The 22,966-nt window shown below is 50.6% G+C and overlaps 1 protein-coding gene across 1 annotated transcript in view; it reads right to left on the bottom strand.

The window, feature by feature from the left end:
* Positions 1-902: 902 nt before the first annotated feature.
* Positions 903-22,966, bottom strand: part of LOC145340201 (protein NDRG2-like) — a 40,390-nt gene continuing 18,326 nt past the window's right edge. The window contains 9 exon segments of the mRNA XM_080184628.1: positions 903-967; positions 970-1,062; positions 3,783-3,821; positions 8,205-8,256; positions 11,419-11,454; positions 12,496-12,543; positions 13,316-13,367; positions 15,431-15,475; positions 19,389-19,492. Coding sequence (XP_080040754.1) covers positions 903-967; positions 970-1,062; positions 3,783-3,821; positions 8,205-8,256; positions 11,419-11,454; positions 12,496-12,543; positions 13,316-13,367; positions 15,431-15,475; positions 19,389-19,492 — 534 coding nt within the window.

Genomic DNA, 22,966 nt, shown 5'->3' with positions numbered 1-22,966 from the left:
ACTCAAACCAGAACATGGCCGATTTCTCTCACCCCGGTCTCAAATCCAACCTGTTCCCCATCATCACTTTCTTCTTAAACAAAATTAGAAACATATTCATCTCCCCACGTCTGATGAGTGCCAGACGAGAAACTTTGACAGCCTGCCTCTTTTTTCCCCCCTCGTCAACAAACACACACCGTCAGGTTACGGGCTGCCAAGTGACTTGTGTTGGAATCAAAGAGTGGGGGGGAGAGAGAGAGTGGAGCAAGAGAAAGAGAGAGGAAGGGGCTTGGGGAAGAGGTTGAGATGGTAGAGGGGGGGTGGGGTGGACAAAGATGTCTCCCCGCTCCCCCCACTACTTTCCGCCAAAACCCGGAGGCCTCTTTCATGCAGTGAACAGAACAAAATCACAAGGGATTGCGGGGGGGGGGGGGGAGGTCAACATGAGGTGGAGGGCGGGGGAGTCAAAGGTCGTAACGCATCATGACGAAGGAACTCCCACCCCCCACCGCTCCAACCTCAGCACACCCACCAACCCCCCCCAACCCCCAGCCCACGACAGAAAATTAGTTCTTGTTTTAATGATTTAAAGTACTTTGCCCACTTGTTTTATCCCTCGTTGCCAAGACTTCATTCACATCTTCCATCGTTACCCTCCGCCCTTCCCCTCCCCCCCACAACCGACGTACACACCACGCACCCACCACCACCTCCCCAACCGAACGAGGCCAGAACAGCCGGAGCCTCCCCCCCCCACCCCACCCCACCCCCCCCCCCCCCCCCCCCCGACTCCCCGTCGGATGAGACGTGCTTCGATTCTTTTCTTCTTTCGTCGATCGCGTCCGTCTTCGGATCGCGGCGGTGGCGCCGCCGATCCCCCCCCCCCCCCCGCACCCCCCCCAACTCCCGCCGCTCTCCCCTCAACACGAGACCTCCATGGTCTGCGAGGGGCTGGAGGCCAGCTGGCCCACGTCGCTGCCCTGGAGAGCGTGCGGGAGCGGGAGCGGGACCCGTCCACCGAGGCGCCCGACAGCGAGGTGGTGCGGGAGCGGGAGAGCCTCGTCATCCCGGCCGACGGCACTGCGGAGAGGGGGGTGCGGGGGGAGGCGGGGGAAGAGAGAGAGAGGGAGAGGGGGGGGGAGGGGAGCGGGAGAGAGCAAACAGATTAATCAGACTTAAGACGGCCAAACAACTGAATTAAATCTGCTCTAATGCGCGACCACAGTAAAAAGTCTGACAACACCAGGTTTTAGTCCAACCTATATTATCAAATAAATAGGTTGGACTAAAACCTGGTGTTGTCAGACTTTTTACTGTGTTTACGCCAGTCCAACGCCGGCATACCCACATCATGACTAATGCGCGACCCCAGACCCGACGACTAACGGCAACTGTACAAAAGCACTAACGCGTGGGCGCTGAAATAAAGTGAAGGGACGATAGGTTCGTGGGTCAAAGGTAATCAGTTGTCAATACAGCCAAAGTGTAGAGGGAACTCCGTTCTATATCCCACCCCCCGTGCTGTATCTGTCTCACCTGATGAAGGGGCAACGCTCCAGAATCTCATACTACCAAACCAACCCGTTGGACTTTAACCTGGTGCTGTGAGGCTCCCGACTGTGTCCAATGTTGGCATCTCCATCCCTGTCCTGGGAGTGTTTGATGGGGGGGACAGTGTAGAGGGAGCTTTACTCTGTATCTAACCCCGTGCAGGAACTGCCCTGGGAGTGTTTGATGGGGGGACAGTGTAGAGGGAGCTTTACTCTGTATCTAACCCCGTGCTGTACCTGTCCTGGGAGTGTTTGATGGGGGGGACAGTGTAGAGGGAGCTTTACTCTGTATCTAACCCCGTGCTGTACCTGTCCTGGGAGTGTTTGATGGGGGGGACAGTGTAGAGGGAGCTTTACTCTGTATCTAACCCCGTGCTGTACCTGTCCTGGGAGTGTTTGATGGGGGGACAGTGTAGAGGGTGCTTTACTCTGTATCTAACCCCGTGCTGTACCTGTCCTGGGAGTGTTTGATGGGGGGGACAGTGTAGAGGGAGCTTTACTCTGTATCTAACCCCGTGCTGTACCTGTCCTGGGAGTGTTTGATGGGGGGGACAGTGTAGAGGGAGCTTTACTCTGTATCTAACCCCGTGCTGTACCTGTCCTGGGAGTGTTTGATGGGGACAGTGTAGAGGGAGCTTTACTCTGTATCTAACCCCGTGCTGTACCTGTCCTGGGAGTGTTTGATGGGGGGACAGTGTAGAGGGAGCTTTACTCTGTATCTAACCCCGTGCTGTACCTGTCCTGGGAGTGTTTGATGGGGGGACAGTGTAGAGGGAGCTTTACTCTGTATCTAACCCTGTGCTGTACCTGTCCTGGGAGTGTTTGATGGGGACAGTGTAGAGGGAGCTTTACTCTGTATCTAACCCCGTGCTGTACCTGTCCTGGGAGTGTTTGATGGGGGGGACAGTGTAGAGGGAGCTTTACTCTGTATCTAACCCCGTGCTGTACCTGTCCTGGGAGTGTTTGATGGGGGGGACAGTGTAGAGGGAGCTTTACTCTGTATCTAACCCCGTGCTGTACCTGTCCTGGGGGTGTTTGATGGGGGGGACAGTGTAGAGGGAGCTTTACTCTGTATCTAACCCCGTGCTGTACCTGTCCTGGGAGTGTTTGATGGGGGGACAGTGTAGAGTGAGCTTTACTCTGTATCTAACCCCGTGCTGTACCTGTCCTGGGAGTGTTTGATGGGGGGACAGTGTAGAGGGAGCTTTACTCTGTATCTAACCCCGTGCTGTACCTGTCCTGGGAGTGTTTGATGGGGGACAGTGTAGAGGGAGCTTTACTCTGTATCTAACCCCGTGCTGTACCTGTCCTGGGAGTGTTTGATGGGGGACAGTGTAGAGGGAGCTTTACTCTGTATCTAACCCCGTGCTGTACCTGTCCTGGGAGTGTTTGATGTGGGGACAGTGTAGAGGGAGCTTTACTCTGTATCTAACCCCGTGCTGTACCTGTGAGTGTTTTGATGGGGGACAGTGTAGAGGGAGCTTTACTCTGTATCTAACCCCGTGCTGTACCTGTCCTGGTTGAGTGTTTGATGGGGGACAGTGTAGAGGGAGCTTTACTCTGTATCTAACCCCGTGCTGTACCTGTCCTGGGAGTGTTTGATGTGGGGACAGTGTAGAGGGAGCTTTACTCTGTATCTAACCCCGTGCTGTACCTGTCCTGGGAGTGTTTGATGGGGGGACAGTGTAGAGGGAGCTTTACTCTGTATCTAACCCCGTGCTGTACCTGTCCTGGGAGTGTTTGATGGGGGGACAGTGTAGAGGGAGCTTTACTCTGTATCTAACCCCGTGCTGTACCTGTCCTGGGAGTGTTTGATGGGGGGACAGTGTAGAGGGAGCTTTACTCTGTATCTAACCCCGTGCTGTACCTGTCCTGGGAGTGTTTGATGGGGGGACAGTGTAGAGGGAGCTTTACTCTGTATCTAACCCCGTGCTGTACCTGTCCTGGGAGTGTTTGATGGGGGGGGACAGTGTAGAGGGAGCTTTACTCTGTATCTAACCCCGTGCTGTACCTGTCCTGGGAGTGTTTGATGGGGGGGACAGTGTAGAGGGAGCTTTACTCTGTATCTAACCCCGTGCTGTATCTGTCCTGGGTGTTCCAATGAAAGGGGTATTACGTATCGGTGGGGGGGGGTGGTTCCAAGTGTTTTCAGCGCACACATCCTTTCAAGTTCGCTCTCATGCAAGTTGGGGTATTGGGGGTGGGGGTGGGGGGGTTGTCATGCACAAGCATAAGGCTCCAGTTTAATACCTGCACCCACACTCAGGCGTCTGTCCACCACATGAGGGACTGCCCATCATCAAAGAAAGGCAGCGAGAAGGAGAGAGAGAGAGAGACAGAGACGAACAGAAGCTTGTTAGAACTGACATACACACTCCCCGCGTGGACTGGACATCTGCCCCTTCACACACGTGTAATCTATCGTTCCTAACACGCGGTGCATATTGACAGCCGTACATGTAGCATCACAGAATCCCTACAGCGCAGGAGGAGGCCATTTGGCCCATCGAGCCTGCACCGATCGCAATGCCACCCAGGCCCCATCCCCCCACATATTTACCTTATTCATCTCCCTGACACTAAGGGGCAATTTAGCATGGCCAATCCACCTAACCTGCACATCTTTGGACACTAAGGGACAATTTAGCATGGCCAATCCACCTAACCTGCACATCTTTGGACACTAAGGGACAATTTAGCATGGCCAATCCCCCCTAACCTGCACATCTTTGGACACTAAGGGACAATTTAGCATGGCCAATCCACCTAACCTGCACATCTTTGGACACTAAGGGGCAATTTAGCATGGCCAATCCACCTAACCTGCACATCTTTGGACACTGAGGGGCAATTTAGCATGGCCAATCCACCTAACCTGCACATCTTTGGACACTAAGGGACAATTTAGCATGGCCAATCCACCGAACCTGCACATCTTTGGACACTGAGGGACAATTTAGCATGGCCAATCCACCTAAACCTGCACATCTTTGGACACTAAGGGACAATTTAGCATGGCCAATCCACCTAATCCTGCACATCTTTGGACACTAAGGGACAATTTAGCATGGCCAATCCACCTAACTTGCACATCTTTGGACACTAAGGGACAATTTAGCACGGCCAATCCACCTAACCTGCACATCTTTGGACACTAAGGGACAACTTAGCATGGCCAATCCACCTAACCTGCACATCTTTGGACACTAAGGGATAATTTAGCATGGCCAATCCACCTAACCTGTACATCTTTGGATACTAAGGGACAATGTAGCATGGCCAGTCCACCTAACTTGAAAATCTTTGGACAGCTTCTTCCCTGCTGCTGTCAGACTTTTGAATGGACCTACCTCACATTAAGTTGATCTTTTCTCTACACCCTCGCTGTGACTGTGACACTGCATCCTGCACTGTATCCTTTCCTTCTCTATGAACGGTATGTTTTCTTTGTATAGCGCGCAAGAAACAATACTTCTCACTGCATCCCAATACATGTGACATTAATAAATCAAAACAAATTCTGGTAAACCGCATCAATGTCCAGAGAGATCTCGGGGGGGTTCAAGTCCAGGGCTCCCTGAACGTGGTCACACAAGTAGACAGGGTGGTAAAGAAAGCAGACTTGCCTTTATTGGTCGGGGCATCGAGTACAAGAATCAGGATGTCACGTTGCAGTTTTATAAAACTTTGGTTAGAGTATTGTGTTCAATTCTGGTCGCTACATTACAGGAAGGATGTGGGGGCTCTGGAGAGGGTTGGAGAAGAGGTTTACCAGGATGCTGCCTGGATTAGAGGGTGTGAGCTATAAGGAGAGGCTGGATAAACTAGGGTTGTTTTCTCTGAAGGCTGAGGGGGGACCTGATAAAAGTCTATAAAAATGATGAGAGGAGGAGATAGGGTTGACAGTCAGAATCTTTTTCCCAGAGTTGAAATGTCCAATACTCCAGGGGCTGCACTTAAGGTGAGAGAGGGGGAAAGTTCAAAGGAGATGTGAGGGGCAAGTTTTTATTACACAGAGAGTGGGAGGTGTCTGGAACGCGCTGCCAGGGGTGGAAGCAGATACAATGGGGATATTTAGAACATAGAACATAGAACATTACAGCGCAGAACAGGCCCTTCGGCCCACGATGTTGCGCCGACCAGTTAAAAAGCAATGACCCACTAATCTAAACCAATCCCTTTCCATCCATAAACCTATCCATGGATCTCTTAAACGCCCCCAAACTAGGCGCATTTACAACTGCAGCAGGCAGGGCATTCCAATCCCTCACCACCCTCTGGGTAAAGAACCTACCCCTGACATCCGTCCTATAACTACCACCCCTTAATTTAAAGCCATGCCCCCTCGTGCTAGATTTCTCCATCCGAGGAAAAAGGCTATCACTATCCACCCTGTCTAAACCTCTAATCATCTTATATGTTTCAATAAGGTCCCCTCTTAGCCGCCTTCTTTCTAGCGAAAACAACCCCAAATCCCTCAGTCTCTCCTCATAGGACCTCCCCTCCATACCAGGCAACATCCTGGTAAACCTCCTCTGCACCCTCTCCAAAGCCTCCACATCCTTCCTATAATGTGGGGACCAGAACTGCACACAGTACTCCAAGTGCGGCCGCACCAGAGTTGTGTACAGTTGCAACATGACGCTGCGACTCCTAAATTCAATCCCCCTACCAATAAACGCCAAGACACCGTACGCCTTCTTAACAACCTTATCTACTTGATTCCCAACTTTCAGGGATCTATGTACACATACACCTAGATCCCTCTGTTCATCCACACTATTCAAAGTCCTCCTGTTAGCCCTATACTCAACACATCTGTTATTCCTACCAAAGTGAATTACCTCACACTTCTCCACATTAAACTCCATCCGCCACCTCTCGGCCCAGCTCTGCAACCTGTCTAAGTCTCCCTGCAAATTATGACACCCTTCCTCACAATCTACCACACCTCCGACTTTGGTGTCATCAGCAAATTTACTAATCCACCCAACTATACCCTCATCCAGATCATTAATAAAAATTACAAACAGCAGTGGCCCCAAAACAGATCCCTGAGGCACACCACTCGAAACCGAACTCCATGATGAATAATTACCATCAACCACCACCCTCTGTCTCCTATCTGCTAGCCAATTCCTAATCCAGTTCCCTAGATCACCCCCAATCCCATACATCTGCATTTTCTGCAGAAGCCTACCATGGTGAACCTTATCGAACGCCTTACTAAAATCCATATACACCACGTCAACTGCCTTACCCCCATCCACCTCTTTGGTCACTTTCTCAAAAAACTCAATAAGGTTAGTAAGGCACGACCTACCCGCTACAAAACCATGCTGACTATCTCCAATCAATTCATTACTCTCCAAATAACTATAAATCCTATCCCTAATAATTCTTTCTAAAACCTTGCCCACAACAGAAGTGAGACTCACTGGTCTATAATTCCCGAGGAAGTCTCTGTTCCCCTTCTTAAACAATGGGACAACATTCGCTGTCCTCCAATCTTCCGGTACTATACCAGAGACCAACGACGACCTGAAGATCAGAGCCAGAGGCTCTGCAATCACCTCTCTTGCCTCCCAGAGAATCCTAGGGTAAATCCCATCTGGACCAGGGGACTTATCTATTTTCAAACCCTCTAGAATATCTAGCACATCCTCCTTATCAACTGCAATACTGTCTAGTTTACACCCCTGCAACCCAGTGTCCTCCTCAGCTACATTCATGTCCCCCTGCGTGAACACCGAAGAGAAATATTGGTTCAATGCCTCTCCAATCTCTTCCGGTTCCACACACAACTTCCCTCTGCTGTCTGTAACTGGCCCTAATCTTGCCCTAACCAACCTTCTGTTCTTGACATACCTATAGAACGCCTTAGGATTCTCCTTAATCCTATCAGCCAAAGTCATCTCATGTCCTCTTTTAGCCCTTCTTAACTCACTCTTCAACTCCCTCCTAGCCAATCTAAAGCTTTCTAATGCACTACCTGAGCCCTCAAGCCTCATCCGAACATAAGCCTCCTTTTTCTTTTTAACCAACGAATCAACTTTTTTACTGCACCACGGTTCCCTAGCTCTACCAAATCCTCCTTGCCTGACAGGGACATACCTATCAAGGACTCGCAGTAGCTGCTTCTTGAAAAAACTCCACATTTCGGACGTTCCCAGACCCTGTAGTCTCCTAGTCCAACCTATGCTTCCTAATTCTCTCCTAATGGCCTCATAATTACCCTTCCCCCAGCTAAAACTACTGACCCGAGGTTCCTGCCTATCCCTTCCCATCACTAAGGTGAACGTAACCGAATTGTGGTCACTATCACCAAAACGCACACCAACTTCCAAGTCTAGCACCTGGTCTGGCTCATTTCCCAGCACCAAATCCAATATAGCCTCACCTCTAGTTGGCCTGTCTACATACTGAGTCAAAAAACCTTCCTGCACACTTTGTACAAAAACTGACCCCTCTAACGAGCTAGAGCTATAGCAATTCCAATCAATATTAGTAAAGGGGCTTTTAAGTAAGCACACAAATAAGCAAGGAGTAGAGTGATAGGGAACAAGGGCAGGCAACAGGGATTAGTTTAGTTTGGCGTCATGCTCAGCACAACCTGATGGGCGCTCTCTGTTATTCTAAAGAAAGGAGCGAACAAAGGCGTCCCATACTTACTGTATCCCATCCCCTGGACAAAATACTTGAAGGCCTCGGTAAGTTTGCCAGGCTGTTGAGGGGATAGAAAGAGAGAGAGAGAGAGTGAGGAGATAGATAAACGTCAGAGTCCAGAATTTGCCACCAATCCCGTCCTCCCACCCCTAGGGGGAGCTGGTTTGCAGTGACACTGACCCACAAGACTACGTTCTCAGCCCCCTACTATACTCCTTATACACCTGTGACCGTGCGGCCAGGCTCCCCTCCAATCCTCTCGCCATGTCGGCCGACGACACCACCCCCAGTGGGTCGCATCTCAAACAGTGACGGGACAGATTACAGGAAAGAGACAGAGAACCTGGCGGATGGACCTACCTTTGCATTAAGAAACATAAGAAATAGGAGCAGGAGTAGGCCATCTGGCCCCTTCGAGCCTGCCCCGCCATTCAATAAGATCATGGTTGATCTGAAGTGGATCAGTTCCACTTTCCCGCCCTCTCCCCATAACCCTTAATCCCCTCTCTTATCAAAAACCCATCAACCCGCGTCTTAAAAATATTTAGCGAGGCAGCCTCCACCACTTCAACGGGCAGAGAATTCCAGAGATTCACCACCCTTTGAGTGAAGAAGTTCCTCCTCAACTCCGTTCTAAACCGCCCCCCTTTATCTTGAGGCTGTGCCCTCTAGTCCTACTATCCTTTCTAAGCGGGAAGAGTCTCTCTATCTCTACCCTATCCATCCCCTTCATTATCTTACACGTCTCTATAAGATCACCCCCCTCATCCTTCTAAACTCCAACGAGTACAGACCCAGTCTATTCAACCTCTCCTCATAAGCCAACCCCCTCATCTCCGGTGTCCACCTGGTGAAAGTTGATCTCTCTCTACACCCTAGCTATGACTGTAACACTACATTCTGCACCCTCTCCTTTCCTCCTCTATGAATGGTATGCTTTGCCTGCATAGCATGCCAGAAACAATACTTTTCGCTGTATCCCAATATATGCGACAACAATAAATCAAATCAAATGGGTGGGGCTGGGGGGCAGGTGGAGGCGGTAAAGTAACTCAGTCCAGCCACTGGGAGGAGACTGTGTGTAGCAGTACCCAACTTCAATCAGTAGGGGACGCTACTGAGACAAGTGGGTAGGGTAAAGAGGCCATAGTTCTTTGAATGACACCTCCCCTCCACCTCCACCCTCTGACCCTTCGCAAAAAGACCCCAGAGGGCCAGGGTACAGATGCTATGCGAGAGACCGAACAGGGGGTAAGAGAGGAGGAGGAGGGGGAGTTGCGCTCTTGATGAGGGAAAGCACCGCGGCAGTACTGAGAGGGGATGTATCCGAGGGTTCGGCCACTGAGTCAATATAGGTAGAACTGAGAAATAAGAAGAGGGAGATCAGGGTTGTACTATAGGCCCCCAAATAGCCTTTGTTTAAAAAGAGCTGCAGGGAAAAGCCCGGGAACTACAGGCCAGAGACCCCTAACATCTGTGGTGGGTAAGTTGTTGGAAGGTATTTTGAGAGACAAGATCTACAGGCATTTAGAGATGTAAGGACCAATTAGGGACAGTCAGCATGGCTTTGTGAGTGGGAAATCATGTCCCTCAAATTTGATTGAGTTTCTTGAAGGGGTAACCAAGAAGGCAGATGAGGGCAGTGCAGTTGATGTTGTCTACATGGACTTTAGCAAGGCCTTTGACAAGGTACTGCATGGTAGGTTGTTGCATAAGGTTAAGTCTCACGGGATCAGAATGAGGTAGCTAAATGGATACAAAATTGGCTTCTTGACAGAAGCCAGAGGGTGGTTGTAGAAGGTTGTTTTTCAAACTGGAGGCCTGTGACCAGCGATGTACCTCAGGGATCAGTGCTGGGTCCACTGTTATTTGTCATTTATATTAATGATTTGGATGAGAATATAGGAGGCATGGTTAGTAAGTTTGTAGATGACACCAAGATTGGTGGCATAGTGGACAGTGAAGAAAGTTACCTCCGATTACAACAGGATCTTGATCAATTAGGCCAGTGGGCTGACAAATGGCAGATGGGAGTTTAATTTAGATAAATGCGAGGTGATGCATTTTGGTAGATTGAACCAGGGCAGGACTTACTCAGTTAATGGTAGGGCGTTGGGGAGAGTTACAGAACAAAGAGATCTAGGGGGACATGTTCATAGTTCCTTGAAAGTGGAGTCACAGGTGGACAGAGTGGTGAAGAAGGCATTCAGCATGCTTGGTTTCATCGGTCAGAACATTGAATACAGGAGTTGGGACGTCTTGTTGAAGTTGTACAAGACATTGGTAAGGCCACACTTGGAATACTGTGTACAGTTCTGGTCACCCTATTATAGAAAGGATGTTATTAAACTAGGAAGAGTGCAGATAAGGATGCTACCGGGACTTGATGGATTGAGTTATAAGGAGAGACCGGATAGACTGGGACTTTTTTCTCTGGAGTGTAGGAGGCTGAGGGGTGATCTTATAGAGGTCTATAAAATAATGAGGGGCACAGATCAGCTAGATAGTCAATATCTTTTCCCAAAGGTAGGGGAACTAGAGGGCACAGGTTTAAGGTGAGAGGGGAGAGATACAAAAGGGTCCAGAGGGGTAATTATTTCACTCAGAGGGTGGAGAGTGTCTGGAACGAGCTGCCAGAGGTAGTAGTAGAGGCGGGTACAATTTTGTCTTTTAGACAGTTACATGGGTAAGATGGGTGTAGAGGGGTATGGGGCCAAATGCGGGCAATTGGGACTAACTTAGGGGTTAAAAACTGGGCAGCATGGACAAGTTGGGCCGAAGGGCCTGTTTCCCTGCTTGTAAACCTCTGTGACTCGATGAGAGGGAAGGGGGGAACTGGGACGGGAGGGGCGGAGAAGAGAGGGGTCATGGTTTGAAAATAAGTGGGCCTCTCTCTCCCTCCCATTGAAGATGGAGGTGAGGAGGGAATTTCTTCTCTCGGGAGGGATGGGGGGGGAGTCAGTCTGTAGGATTCTCTCCCCCCAACCCCCCGGAGGAACAGTGGAGGCTACAGGACACTGAGTATATTCAAGGCCCGAGTTAGAGAGACTCCCCATCGACAAGGGGTGGGGATGGGCTATCAGTCTCGAGGGGATGCATGGCCTCATTCTGTGCTGGATTTTCTTTACATTATCACAGGTTTGGCTCAGGACCCCCCCTGAGGCGTACTCCTCGGGGTGGGGGTCGGGTTTGCAAGGTCAAGAGGGAAGAATGAACCCACCTGTGAGATCTGGGGTTGTCCACCTGCATCGGCCATCTGTACACAGAGAGAGAGAGAGAGAGAGAGGGACAGAAAGAGAGAGGGATAGGGACAGAGGGAGAGTCAAAGAGAGACAGATAGACAGGGGGAGGGATAGGGACAGAGGGAGAGTCAAAGAGAGGTAGATAGACAGGGGGAGAGACAGAGAGAGTGACAGGGACAGAGGCAGAGAGACAGAGAGAGAGAGACAGAGAGAGAGAGACAGAGGGAAAGAGACAGAGAGGGAGGGACAGAGAACGGGAGAGAGAGAAAAACAAAGAGACAGACAGAGAGAGAGGGAGAAAGAGAGAGTTGTGGTTAGAATCCAAAATGTCTTACTAAAGATCACTTCCATCTAAAAGGACAAGGGACAGCAGATACATAGGGAACACCCACTGTACACAATCCCAATGGACCCAAACCCCTTCCCATTCACTCCCACTGTACACAATCCCAATGGACCCAAACCCCTTCCCATTCACTCCCACTGTACACAATCCCAATGGACCCAAACCCCTTCCCATTCACTCCCACTGTACACAATCCCAATGGACCCAAACCCCTTCCCGTTCACTCCCACTGTACACAATCCCAATGGACCCAAACCCCTTCCCATTCACTCCCACTGTACACAATCCCAATGGACCCAAACCCCTTCCCATTCACTCCCACTGTACACAATCCCAATGGACCCAAACCCCTTCCCGTTCACTCCCACTGTACACAATCCCAATGGACCCAAACCCCTTCCCATTCACTCCCACTGTACACAATCCCAATGGACCCCAACCCCTTCCATTCACTCCCACTGTACACAATCCCAATGGACCCCAAACCCCTTCCCGTTCACTCCCACTGTACACAATCCCAATGGACCCAAACCCCTTCCCATTCACTCCCACTGTACACAATCCCAATGGACCCAAACCCCTTCCTGCCATCCTCCCCGCAGTGGGGGCAGTTTGGTGCACAGTTACTGTGCCTCGATTAACAGGGGTATCAGATTGTCTGCGACGCAAGGCATTGATTTCAAGCCCCTCATATTGACAGCAGCCTTACCTTAAGGAACGAGGTCTGGGTGGGGTCCAGTTTGGAATTACACTCCACCTAAATTACGCAGAGAAAGAGTGAATTATTTATTCATTCATCAGCTTCACAAGTCGGCTTACCTTAACACTGCGATGAAGTTACTGTGAAAATCCCCTAGTCGCCACACTCGGGCGCCTGTTCGGGTTACACTGAGGGACAATATAGCACGGCCCAATGGCACCCTAACCCCCACAGTCCGCAAGACGTGCGAGGAAACCGGAGCGCCCGGAGGAAACCCACGCAGACACGAGGAGAATGTGCAAACTCAGGCAGCGACCCCGAGGCCGGGAATCGAGCCCAGGAGCCCGGAGCTGTGAAGCAGCAGCGCTAACCCACCGCGCCGCGCCCGACAGTGGGATCTTTGCCGTCTGCCAGCGAGGGGTGCGTGAGAGATGGGGGTGGGCGAGTGTGGGTGGGGGAGAGGCATCGTCTCAATAAACGTTCCCCCCCCCCTCACTTCCCACTGCTCGGAGGTGGTCTTGACCAACCCCTCACCGGTATTGCTGGACAACATTTCCCCCCCACCCCACCCTCCCCACCCCCCTCCCCATCCCATCACCAAGGATCAAGTCAATTTTGTTACCATTTCAGAGAGAGCATCGTCGTCATTTTATTTCAGACATTTCAAAGATGTGGGGGGGGACCCGGGTTCGAATCCAGCCAGCGACACCCCCGTCCCACAAGCGAATCAAACGAAAAAACAAACGCAAGCCGTGACGGACCTGTCCGCCGCCCACCCACAGTTCAGGAGATGGCTGAGGAGGTGGGGATGGGTGACAGGCTAACTTACCACAGCGTCCTCGTGAGGGGCCTGATCTCCCACCACCAACATCACCGGGCACCTAAAGATGTACACACAAACACACACACACAAACAAACAAACCAGTTAGGCAGTGGCACCGCCAGGAGTTCGAGGGTCATAGAGTCGGTTAGGATTGTACTCACTGGAGTTTGGAAGAGTGAGAGGGGGTCTCATAGAAACTTATGAAATTCTAAGAGGGTTAGAGAGGGTAGATTCAGAAAGAACGTTCCCCAATGGTGGGGGGAGTCCAGAACTAGGGGGTCATAGTTTGAGGATAAGGGGTCAACCTTTCAGGACTGAGGTGAGGAGAAATTTAGAACATAGAACACTACAGCACAAACAGACCCTTTGGCCCACAAGTTATGCCGATCACATCAATACCTACCAAGCCATAGACCTATCTATAACCCCCAATCCCATTAAATCCCATGTACTCATCCAGAAGTCTCTTAAAAGACCCCAGCGAGTTCGCCTCCACCACCACCGACGGCAGCCGATTCCACTCACTCACCACCCTCTGAGTGAAAAACTTACCCCTGACATCTCCTCTGTACCTGCTCCCCAGCACCTTAAACCTGTGTCCTCTCGTAGCGACCATTTCAGCCCTGGGAAATAGCCTCTGAGAATCCACCCTATCTATTCCTCTCAACATCTTATAAACCTCTATCAGGTCCCCTCTCAACCTTTGTCTCTCCATGGAGAAGAGACCGAGCTCCCTCAACCTATCCTCAAGAGGCATGCCTCCCAATCCAGGCAACACCCTTGTAAATCTCCTCTGCACCCTCTCAATGGCTCCCACATCCTTCCTGTAGTGAGGCGACCAGAACTGCGCGCAGTATGTATGTGTATGTATGTACGTGTATGTGTACATAGATCCCTGAAAGTTGGGAACCAAGTAGATAAGGTTGTTAAGAAGGCGTACAGTGTCTTGGCGTTTATTGGTAGGGGGATTGAATTCAGGAGCCGCAGCGTCATGTTGCAACTGTACACAACTCTACGCAACATCGTGGGCCAAAGGGCCTGTTCTGCGTTATGTTCTATGTTCAGTACTCCCAAGTGGGTGAGGGTTGTTTTCATTGGAAAGAAGGCGGCTAAGAGGGGATCTTATTGAAACATATAAGATGATTAGAGGTTTAGATAGGGTGGATAGTGATAGCCTTTTTCCTCGGATGGAGAAAGCTAGCACGAGGGGGCATGGCTTTAAATTAAGGGGGGGTAGTTATAGGACGGATGTCAGGGGTAGGTTCTTTACCCAGAGGGTGGTGAGGGATTGGAATGCCCTGCCTGCTGCAGTTGTAAATGCGCCTAGTTTGGGGGCGTTTAAGAGATCTCTGGATAGGTTTATGGACGAAAAGGGATTGGTATAGGCTAGTGGGTCATTGTTTTTGTAACTGGTCGGCGCAACATCGTGGGCCGAAGGGCCTGTTCTGCGCTGTAATGTTCTATGTTTCTATGTTCTATGAATGTGTGGAGTTCACCCCCCGAGAAAGTAGTTGAGGCCAAAACGTTGTGTGACCTCAAGAAGGAATTCGACATCGCTTTTGGGGCTAAGGGGAGCAAGGGGAACGGGGAGAAGGGGGATGAGGATATTGAATTCGATGAGCAGGAATGATCAGAATGAACGGTGGAACAGACTGGAATGGCATCCCCTTGCTTCTACATTCTACACATAGACAGACCGAGAGACAGGGAGACAGAACATAGAACATAGAACGTTACAGCGCAGTACAGGCCTTTCGGCCCTCGATGTTGCCCCGACCAGTGGAACCAATCTAATGACCCTCTAACCTAAACTATTCCCATGTTATCCATATGCCCATCCACTGACCATTTGAACGCCCTTAAAGTTGGCGAGTCCACAACTGCTGCAGGCAGGGCATTCCACGCCCTCACTACCCTCTGAGTGAAGAACCTACCTCTGACATCCCTCCTATAACTACCACCCCTCAACTTAAAGCTACGTCCCCTCGTGTTAGCCGTCACCATCCCAGGGAAAAGGCTCTCGCTGGATACCACCCAGTGGACACAAGGTGGATGGAGATGGACAGGAAGACCCAGAGGGTGCAGACGGAGAGGAAGATTTGAGAAGCAGTGGCCCTTACTTCAGTGTCCCTGCGCCGAATCGATCAATCTCCAGGTCACGTCGGCTGCGGAGAGACAAACACAGGTAATAAGCCACATCGATGAAGGATCCAGCGTGGTGGCACAGTGGGTTAGCACTGCTGCCTCACAGCGCCAGGGACCCGGGTTCGATTCCCGGCTCCGGGGTCACCGCTTTTAGATTTTATTCACTCGTGTCACAAGTAGGTTTACATTAACACTGCAGAGAAGTTAGTGTGAAAATCCCCCACACTCCGGCGCCTGTTCGGGTTACACCGAGGGAGAATTTAACCCGGGCCAATGACACCCTAACCAGCCCGTCCTTCAGGACTGCGGGGGGGAAACCGGAGCACCCGGAGGAAACCCACGCACGCACGGGGAGAACGTGCAAACTCCGCGCGCAGACAGTGACCCCGGAGACGGGAATCGAACCCGGGTCCCTGGCGCTGAGGGGCAGCAGCGCTAACCCGCTGTGCCACCCCTGTTTGAGCGGAGTTTGCACATTCTCCCCGTGTCTGCGTGGGTTTCCCTCCGGTTTCCTCCCACGGTCCTGAAAGATGTGCGGGTTGGGGCGCGTTGGGCCGTGCTAAATTCTCCCTCAGCGTAACCCGAACAGCGGGGGAGTTGGGGGGGGGGGAACTGGGGGGATTTTCACAGTAACTGCATTGGAAAGAACAAAAAAAACAAATAACAGTTCCGTACAGGAACAGGCCCTTCGGCCCTCCAAGCCTGCACCGATCATAAGGACACAAGAAATAGGAGCAGGAGTAGGCCATCTAGCCCCTTCGAGCCTGCCCCGCCATTCAATAAGATCATGGCTGATCTGTCGCTGCTCAGTTCCACATTCCCGCCCTCTCCCCATAACCCTTAATCCCCTCTCTTATCAAAAACCCATCAACCCGCGTCTTAAAAATATTTAGCGAGGCAGCCTCCACCACTTCAACGGGCAGAGAATTCCAGAGATTCACCACCCTTTGAGTGAAGAAGTTCCTCCTCAACTCCGTTCTAAACCGCCCCCCCTTTATCTTGAGGCTGTGCCCCCTAGATCACATTGTCCTATCTCGTCTAACCACTTACATCCTTCTATTTCCCGTCTGTTCCTGTGTCTATCCAGATAAATCTTAAATGTCACTAACGTATCTGCCTCAACCACCTCACTTGGCAGTGCCTTCCAGGCCCCCACCACCCTCTGTGTAAAAACCTACCTCCCGCACATCTCCACTCAACCTTTCCCCCCCTTCACCTTGAACTTGTGCCCCCCTCTTGTCATTGTCATCTCTACCCTGGGGAAAAGCTTCCTTCTGTTCACCCTATTCTACACCCCTCATAATTTTATCAAACTTTACTAGGTTTACTAGGCTGATACCGGAGTTGAGGGGGTTGAGCTATGAGGAGAGGCTGAATAAACTAGGCTTGTACTCGTTAGAGTTTAGAAGAATGAGGGGAGATCTCATTGAGACGTATAAGATGATGAATGGGATGGATAGGATAGAGGTGGAGAGACTCTTCCCGCTCAGAAAGGACAGTAGGACTAGGGGACACAGCCTCAGGATAAAGGGGGGTGCGGTTTAGAACGGAGTTGAGGAGGAACTTCTTCACTCAAAGGGTGGTGAATCTCTGGAATTTTCTGCCCGTTGAAGTGGTGGAGGCTGCCTCGCTAAATATTTTTAAGACGCGGGTTGATGGGTTTTTGATAAGAGAGGGGATTAAGGGTTATGGGGAGAGGGTGGGAAGGTGGAACTGAGCCACGACAGATCAGCCATGATCTTACTGAATGGCGGGGCAGGCTCGAAGGGGGCTAGATGGCCGACTCCTGCTCCTATTTCTTATGTTCTTAACTTCTATCAGGTTGTTCCTCAGCTTCCGTCTTTCCAGAGAGAACAATCCCAGTTTCTCCGATCTCTCCTCACAGCTAATACACCAGGCGACAACACCCTGGTGAACCTTTTCTGTACTCCCACCACGTTCTCCTGGCAGTATGGTGTCCAGAATTGGACACAGTTTTCCGATGTTGATCTAAGCCTACTTGTGACACCAAGAAATAAACTTGACAAACGCAGCCAGCTCGAACCGTGAAAATGCACCCCCCCTCCCCGCCTCCCCACACCCGCTCCCCCCACCCCCACCGTACCCCCTCCATCCCTCGCACTCCATCCCCACCACCCCCCCCACCCCAAATCCCGCACTTCTCCCCCCCTCCACGTGACCGTGGCAATTGCACCGGGGGGGGGCCTCCAGGGTGGAGCACGCTGTTACGGGGACAAGTTGAGATTTATTGCTGGTCTCTGGAACTTGCAAGTCCCAGAGTCTGTCACTCTTGTACGCCTCGCCAAAGAAAGCGAGGAGAGAGAAGTGAGGGTGACGCAGTGGGTGAGTTAGCACTGCTGCCTCACAAGGCCAGGGACCCAGGTTCGATGTGCAGGTTAGGTGGATTGGCCATGCTAAATTGTCCCTTAGTGTCCAAAAAATGTGCAGGTTAGGTGGATTGGCCGTGCTAAATTGTCCCTTAGTGTCCAAAGATGTGCAAGTTAGGTGGATTGGCCGTACTAAATTGTCCCTTAGTGTCCAAAGATGTGCAGGTTAGGTGGATTGGCCATGCTAAATTGTCCCTTAGTGTCCAAAGATGTGCAGGTGAGGTGGATTGGCCATGCTAAATTGTCCCTTACTGTTCAAAGATGTGCAAGTTAGGTGGATTGGCCATGCTAAATTGTCCCTTAGTGTCCAAAGATGTGCAGGTTAGGTGGATTGGCCATGCTAAATTGTCCCTTAGTGTCCAAAGATGTGCAGGTTAGGTGGATTGGCCATGCTAAATTGTCCCTTAGTGTCCAAAGATGTGTAGGTTAGGTGGATTGGCCATGCTAAATTGTCCCTTAGTGTCCAAAGATGTACAGGTTAGGTGGATTGGCCATGCTAAATTGTCCCTTAGTGTCCAAAGATGTGCAGGTTAGGTGGATTGGCCATGCTAAATTGTCCCTTAGTGTCCAAAGATGTACAGGTTAGGTGGATTGGCCATGCTAAATTGTCCCTTAGTGTCCAAAGATGTGTAGGTTAGGTGGATTGGCCGTGCTAAATTGCCCCTTAGTGTCCAAAGATGTGCAGGTTAGGTGGATTGGCCATGCTAAATTGTCCCTTAGTGTCCAAAGATGTGCAGGTTGGGTGGATTGGCCATGCTAAATTGTCCCTTAGTGTCCAAAGATGTACAGGTTAGGTGGATTGGCCATGCTAAATTGTCCCTTAGTGTCCAAAGATGTGCAGGTTAGGTGGATTGGCCATGCTAAATTGTCCCTTAGTGTCCAAAGATGTGCAGGTTAGGTGGATTGGCCATGCTAAATTGTCCCTTAGTGTCCAAAGATGAGCAGGTTAGGGTGGATTGGCCATGCTAAATTGTCCCTTAGCGTCCAAAGATGTGCAGATTAGGTGGATTGACCATGCTAAATTGTCCCTTAGTGTCCAAAGATGTGCAGGTTAGGGTGGATTGGCCATGCTAAATTGTCCCTTAGTGTCCAAAGATGTACAGGTTAGGCGGATTGGCCATGCTAAATTGTCCCTTAGTGTCCAAAGATGTACAGGTTAGGTGGATTGGTCATGCTAAATTGTCCCTTAGTGTCCAAAGATGTGCAGGTTGGGTGGATTGGCCATGCTAAATTGTCCCTTAGTGTCCAAAGATGTGCAGGTTGGGTGGATTGGCCATGCTAAATTGTCCCTTAGTGTCCAAAGATGTGCAGGTTAGGTGGATTGGCCATGCTAAATTGTCCGTTAGTGTCAGGGGGACTAAAGGGTGGGGTTATTGTGTGGATTGTGACCGGCGCAGGCTCGATGGACCGAATGGCCTCTGTCTGCACTTCTATCATTCTATGAGGGGTGGGGAAGGAGCTCTGGCTTTGACCCAAAATTGCCTCCCCCCCGGCTTTCTCCCCCACCCCCCCACCCTTCCACCTTCCGACACTCACGATGTCTTACCTGTTGTAACTGTTCCAGTACAACTCAATGTTGCTCATCGTATTTCCTTCTGTCATGTGCTGCCTATAAATGTTGATCAGCTCCGAGTTGTTGGAGAGTTCCTCCTACGCAGGCGGGCACAACAAGAAAGGAGAATGAGCAGAGGGTTTACCTATCCCTCGAGGAGCCTCCATCCCTGTTTCCATTCCCTGTGGGGGTGGGGGAGGACACCAGGGCCCATCGTGACTCCGAGCTGTCTTGGGTCTCTTGGGACACAATCGTGGAATCCCTACACTGCAGAAGGAGGCCGTTCGGCCCATCAACTCTGCACTGACCGCAATCCCACCCACGTCCGATCCGCATAACGCCATTATTTAATATGGTAGCACAGTGGGTTAGCACTGCTGCTTCACAGCTCCAGGGTCCTGGGTTCGATTCCCGGCCTCGGGTCGCTGTCTGTGTGGAGACTGCACATTGTCCTCGTGTCTGTGTGGGTTTTCTCCGGGTGCTCCGGTTTCCTCCCACAGTCCAAAGATGTGTGGGTTAGGTTGATTGGCCGTGCTAATAAATTGTCCCTTAGTGTCCAGGGATGTGTAGGTTAGAGGGATTAGTGGGTATAATATGTAGGGATATGGGGATAGGGCCTGGGTGGGATTGTGTTCGGTGCAGACTCGATGGGCTGAAGGGCCTCTTTCTGCACTGTAGGGTTCTGTGATTCTATGATTATTTACCCTGCTAATGCCGCTGATACTAAGGGAACAATGTGCCTAACCTGCACATCTTTGGACACTAAGGGACAATTTAGCATGGCCAATCCACCTAACCCGCACATCTTTGGACACTAAGGGGCAATTTAGCACGGCCAATCCACCTAACCTGCACATCTCTGGACACTAAGGGACAATTTAGCATGGCCAATCCACCTAACCTGCACATCTCTGGACACTAAGGGACAATTTAGCATGGCCAATCCACCAAACCTGCACATCTTTGGACAATAAGGGACAATTTAGCATGGCCAATCCACCTAACCTGCACATCTTTGGACACTAAGGGACAATTTAGCATGGCCAATCCACCTAACCTGCACATCTTTGGACACGAAGGGACAATTTAGCATGGCCAATCCACCTAACCTGCACATCTTTGGACACGAAGGGACAATTTAGCATGGCCAATCCACCCTAACCTGCACATCTTTGGACGCTAAGGGACAATTTAGCATAGCCAATCCACCTAACCTGCACATCTTTGGACGCTAAGGGACAATTTAGCATGGCCAATCCACCTAACCTGCACATCTTTGGACGCTAAGGGACAATTTAGCATGGCCAATCCACCTAACCTGCACATCTTTGGACACGAAAGGGCAATTTAGCATGGCCAATCCACCTAACCTGCACATCTTTGGACACGAAAGGGCAATTTAGCATGGCCAATCCACCTAACCCGCACATCTTTGGAAATTAAGAGACAATTTAGTGTTACCAATCCACCATTCTGTGGTTTTAATTCCAGATTTTTATTGCATTCAATTTCCCCGTCTGTCATGGTGGGATTCGAACCCTGTCCCCAAAGCATGACCCATGGTGTCTGGATTAGTAGACCAATGATAATACCACTCTGCCAATGCCTGCCTCACAACTGGAGAGCGGTATAGAGAGACTCGGTTCAGTCTATAGGTTGTCCATTGACGTGTGGGTTTGGTTGATTAGCCATGAGAAAGGCTTGAGTCTATGGGGGGACAGGGCAGGGTGGAGGGCCGAGGTGGGATGCTGTGTCAGAGAATCGGTGTGGACTCGATGGGTCAGATGTGGTAGATAGTGAAGAGGGGTATCATAGTTTACAGAGAGACTTGGACAAGTTGCAGAGCTGGGCCGAGAGGTGGCGGATGGAGTTTAATGCGGAAAAGTGTGAGGTAATTCACTTTGGCAGGAATAACGGATGTGTAGAGTATAGGGCTAACGGTAGGACTCTGAATAGTGTTGATGAGCAGAGGGATCTAGGTGTATGTGTACATAGATCCCTGAAAGTTGGGAATCAAGTAGATAAGGTTGTTAGGAAGGCATACGGTGTCTTGGCGTTTATTGGTAGGGGGATTGGAGTATTGTGTACAGTTCTGGTCCCCACATTATGGGAAGGATGTGGAGGCATTGGAGAGGGTACAGAGGAGGTTTACCAGGATGTTGCCTGGTATGGAGGGAAGGTCCTATGAGGAGAGACTGAGGGATTTGAGGTTGTTTTTGTTAGAAAGAAGGCGGCTAAGAGGGGACCTTATTGAAACATATAAGATGATTAGAGGTTTGGATAGGGTGGATAGTGATAGCCTTTTTCCTCGGATGGAGAAAGCTAGCACGAGGGGGCATGGCTTTAAATTAAGGGGGGGTAGTTATAGGGTGGATGTCAGGGGTAGGTTCTTTACCCAGAGGGTGGTGAGGGATTGGTTTAGGTTGGAGGGTCATTACTTTTCTCTTAATTGGTCAGCGCAACATCGTGGGCCGAAGGGCCTGTTCTGCGCTGTAATGTTCTACGTTCTATGTTCTATATCTTGTAATGCTGGGAGGAACTGTCTTACCAGGAAAGGCTGAGCGTGTCTGGGGAGTGCCCGTATCCACCAGAGTTCAGAAAGAATGAGACGTGATGCATTTTTGTTGGTCCAATACATGTAAGAATTATACAGCAGATGGTAGAACCCTGAGGAGTATTGACAGAGGGATTTGGGCGTACATGTCTACTGAAAGTGGCAACGCACAAGTGGCAGCACGGTGGTTAGCACTGCTGCCTCACAGCTCCAGGGACCCGGGTTCGATTCCCGGCTCGGGTCACTGTCTGCGTGGAGTTTGCACATTCTCTTTGTGTCTGCGTGGGTTTCCTCCGGGTGCTCTGGTTCCCTCCCACAGTCCAAAGATGTGCAAGTTAGGTGGATTGGCCATGCTAAATTGTCTCTTAGTGTCCAAAGATGTGCAGGTTAGGTGGATTGGCCATGCTAAATTGTCCCTTAGTGTCCAAAGATGTGCGGGTTAGGTGGATTGGACATGCTAAATTGCCCCTTAGTGTCCAAAGATGTGCAGGTTAGGTGGATTGGCCATGCTAAATTGCACCTTAGTGTCCAAAGATGTGCAGGTTAGGTGGATTGGCCATGCTAAATTGTCCCTTAGTGTCCAAAGATGTGCAGGTTAGGTGGATTGGCCATGCTAAATTGTCCCTTAGTGTCCAAAGATGTGCAGGTTAGGTGGATTGGCCGTGCTAAATTGTCCCTTAGTGTCCAAAGATGTGCAGGTTAGGTGGATTGGCCATGCTAAATTGTCCCTTAGTGTCCAAAGATGTACAGGTTAGGTGGATTGGCCATGCTAAATTGTCCCTAATATAAGGGGTTTTGCAGAGTAAATATGTCGGGTTACGGGAATGGAGCCCAGGTGGGTTGTGGTCGGTACAGACTCGATGGGCCAAATGGCCTCTTCCTGCACTGTAGGGATTCTATCATTCTATTCCGTGATCCTGAGGTAGTCAAGAAGGCATACGGCACCATTGCCTTCCTCGGTCGGGGCACTGAGTTGAACAATTGGCAGGTCATGCTACAGCTGTACAGAGCCTTGGTT

Source organism: Carcharhinus amblyrhynchos, unplaced genomic scaffold (genome assembly GCF_965287045.1).
Source record: "Carcharhinus amblyrhynchos unplaced genomic scaffold, sCarAmb.v2.hapA scaffold_838, whole genome shotgun sequence".
In the NCBI taxonomy this organism is placed as follows: domain Eukaryota; kingdom Metazoa; phylum Chordata; class Chondrichthyes; order Carcharhiniformes; family Carcharhinidae; genus Carcharhinus; species Carcharhinus amblyrhynchos.
This window is presented reverse-complemented; position numbering and strand designations above follow the sequence as displayed.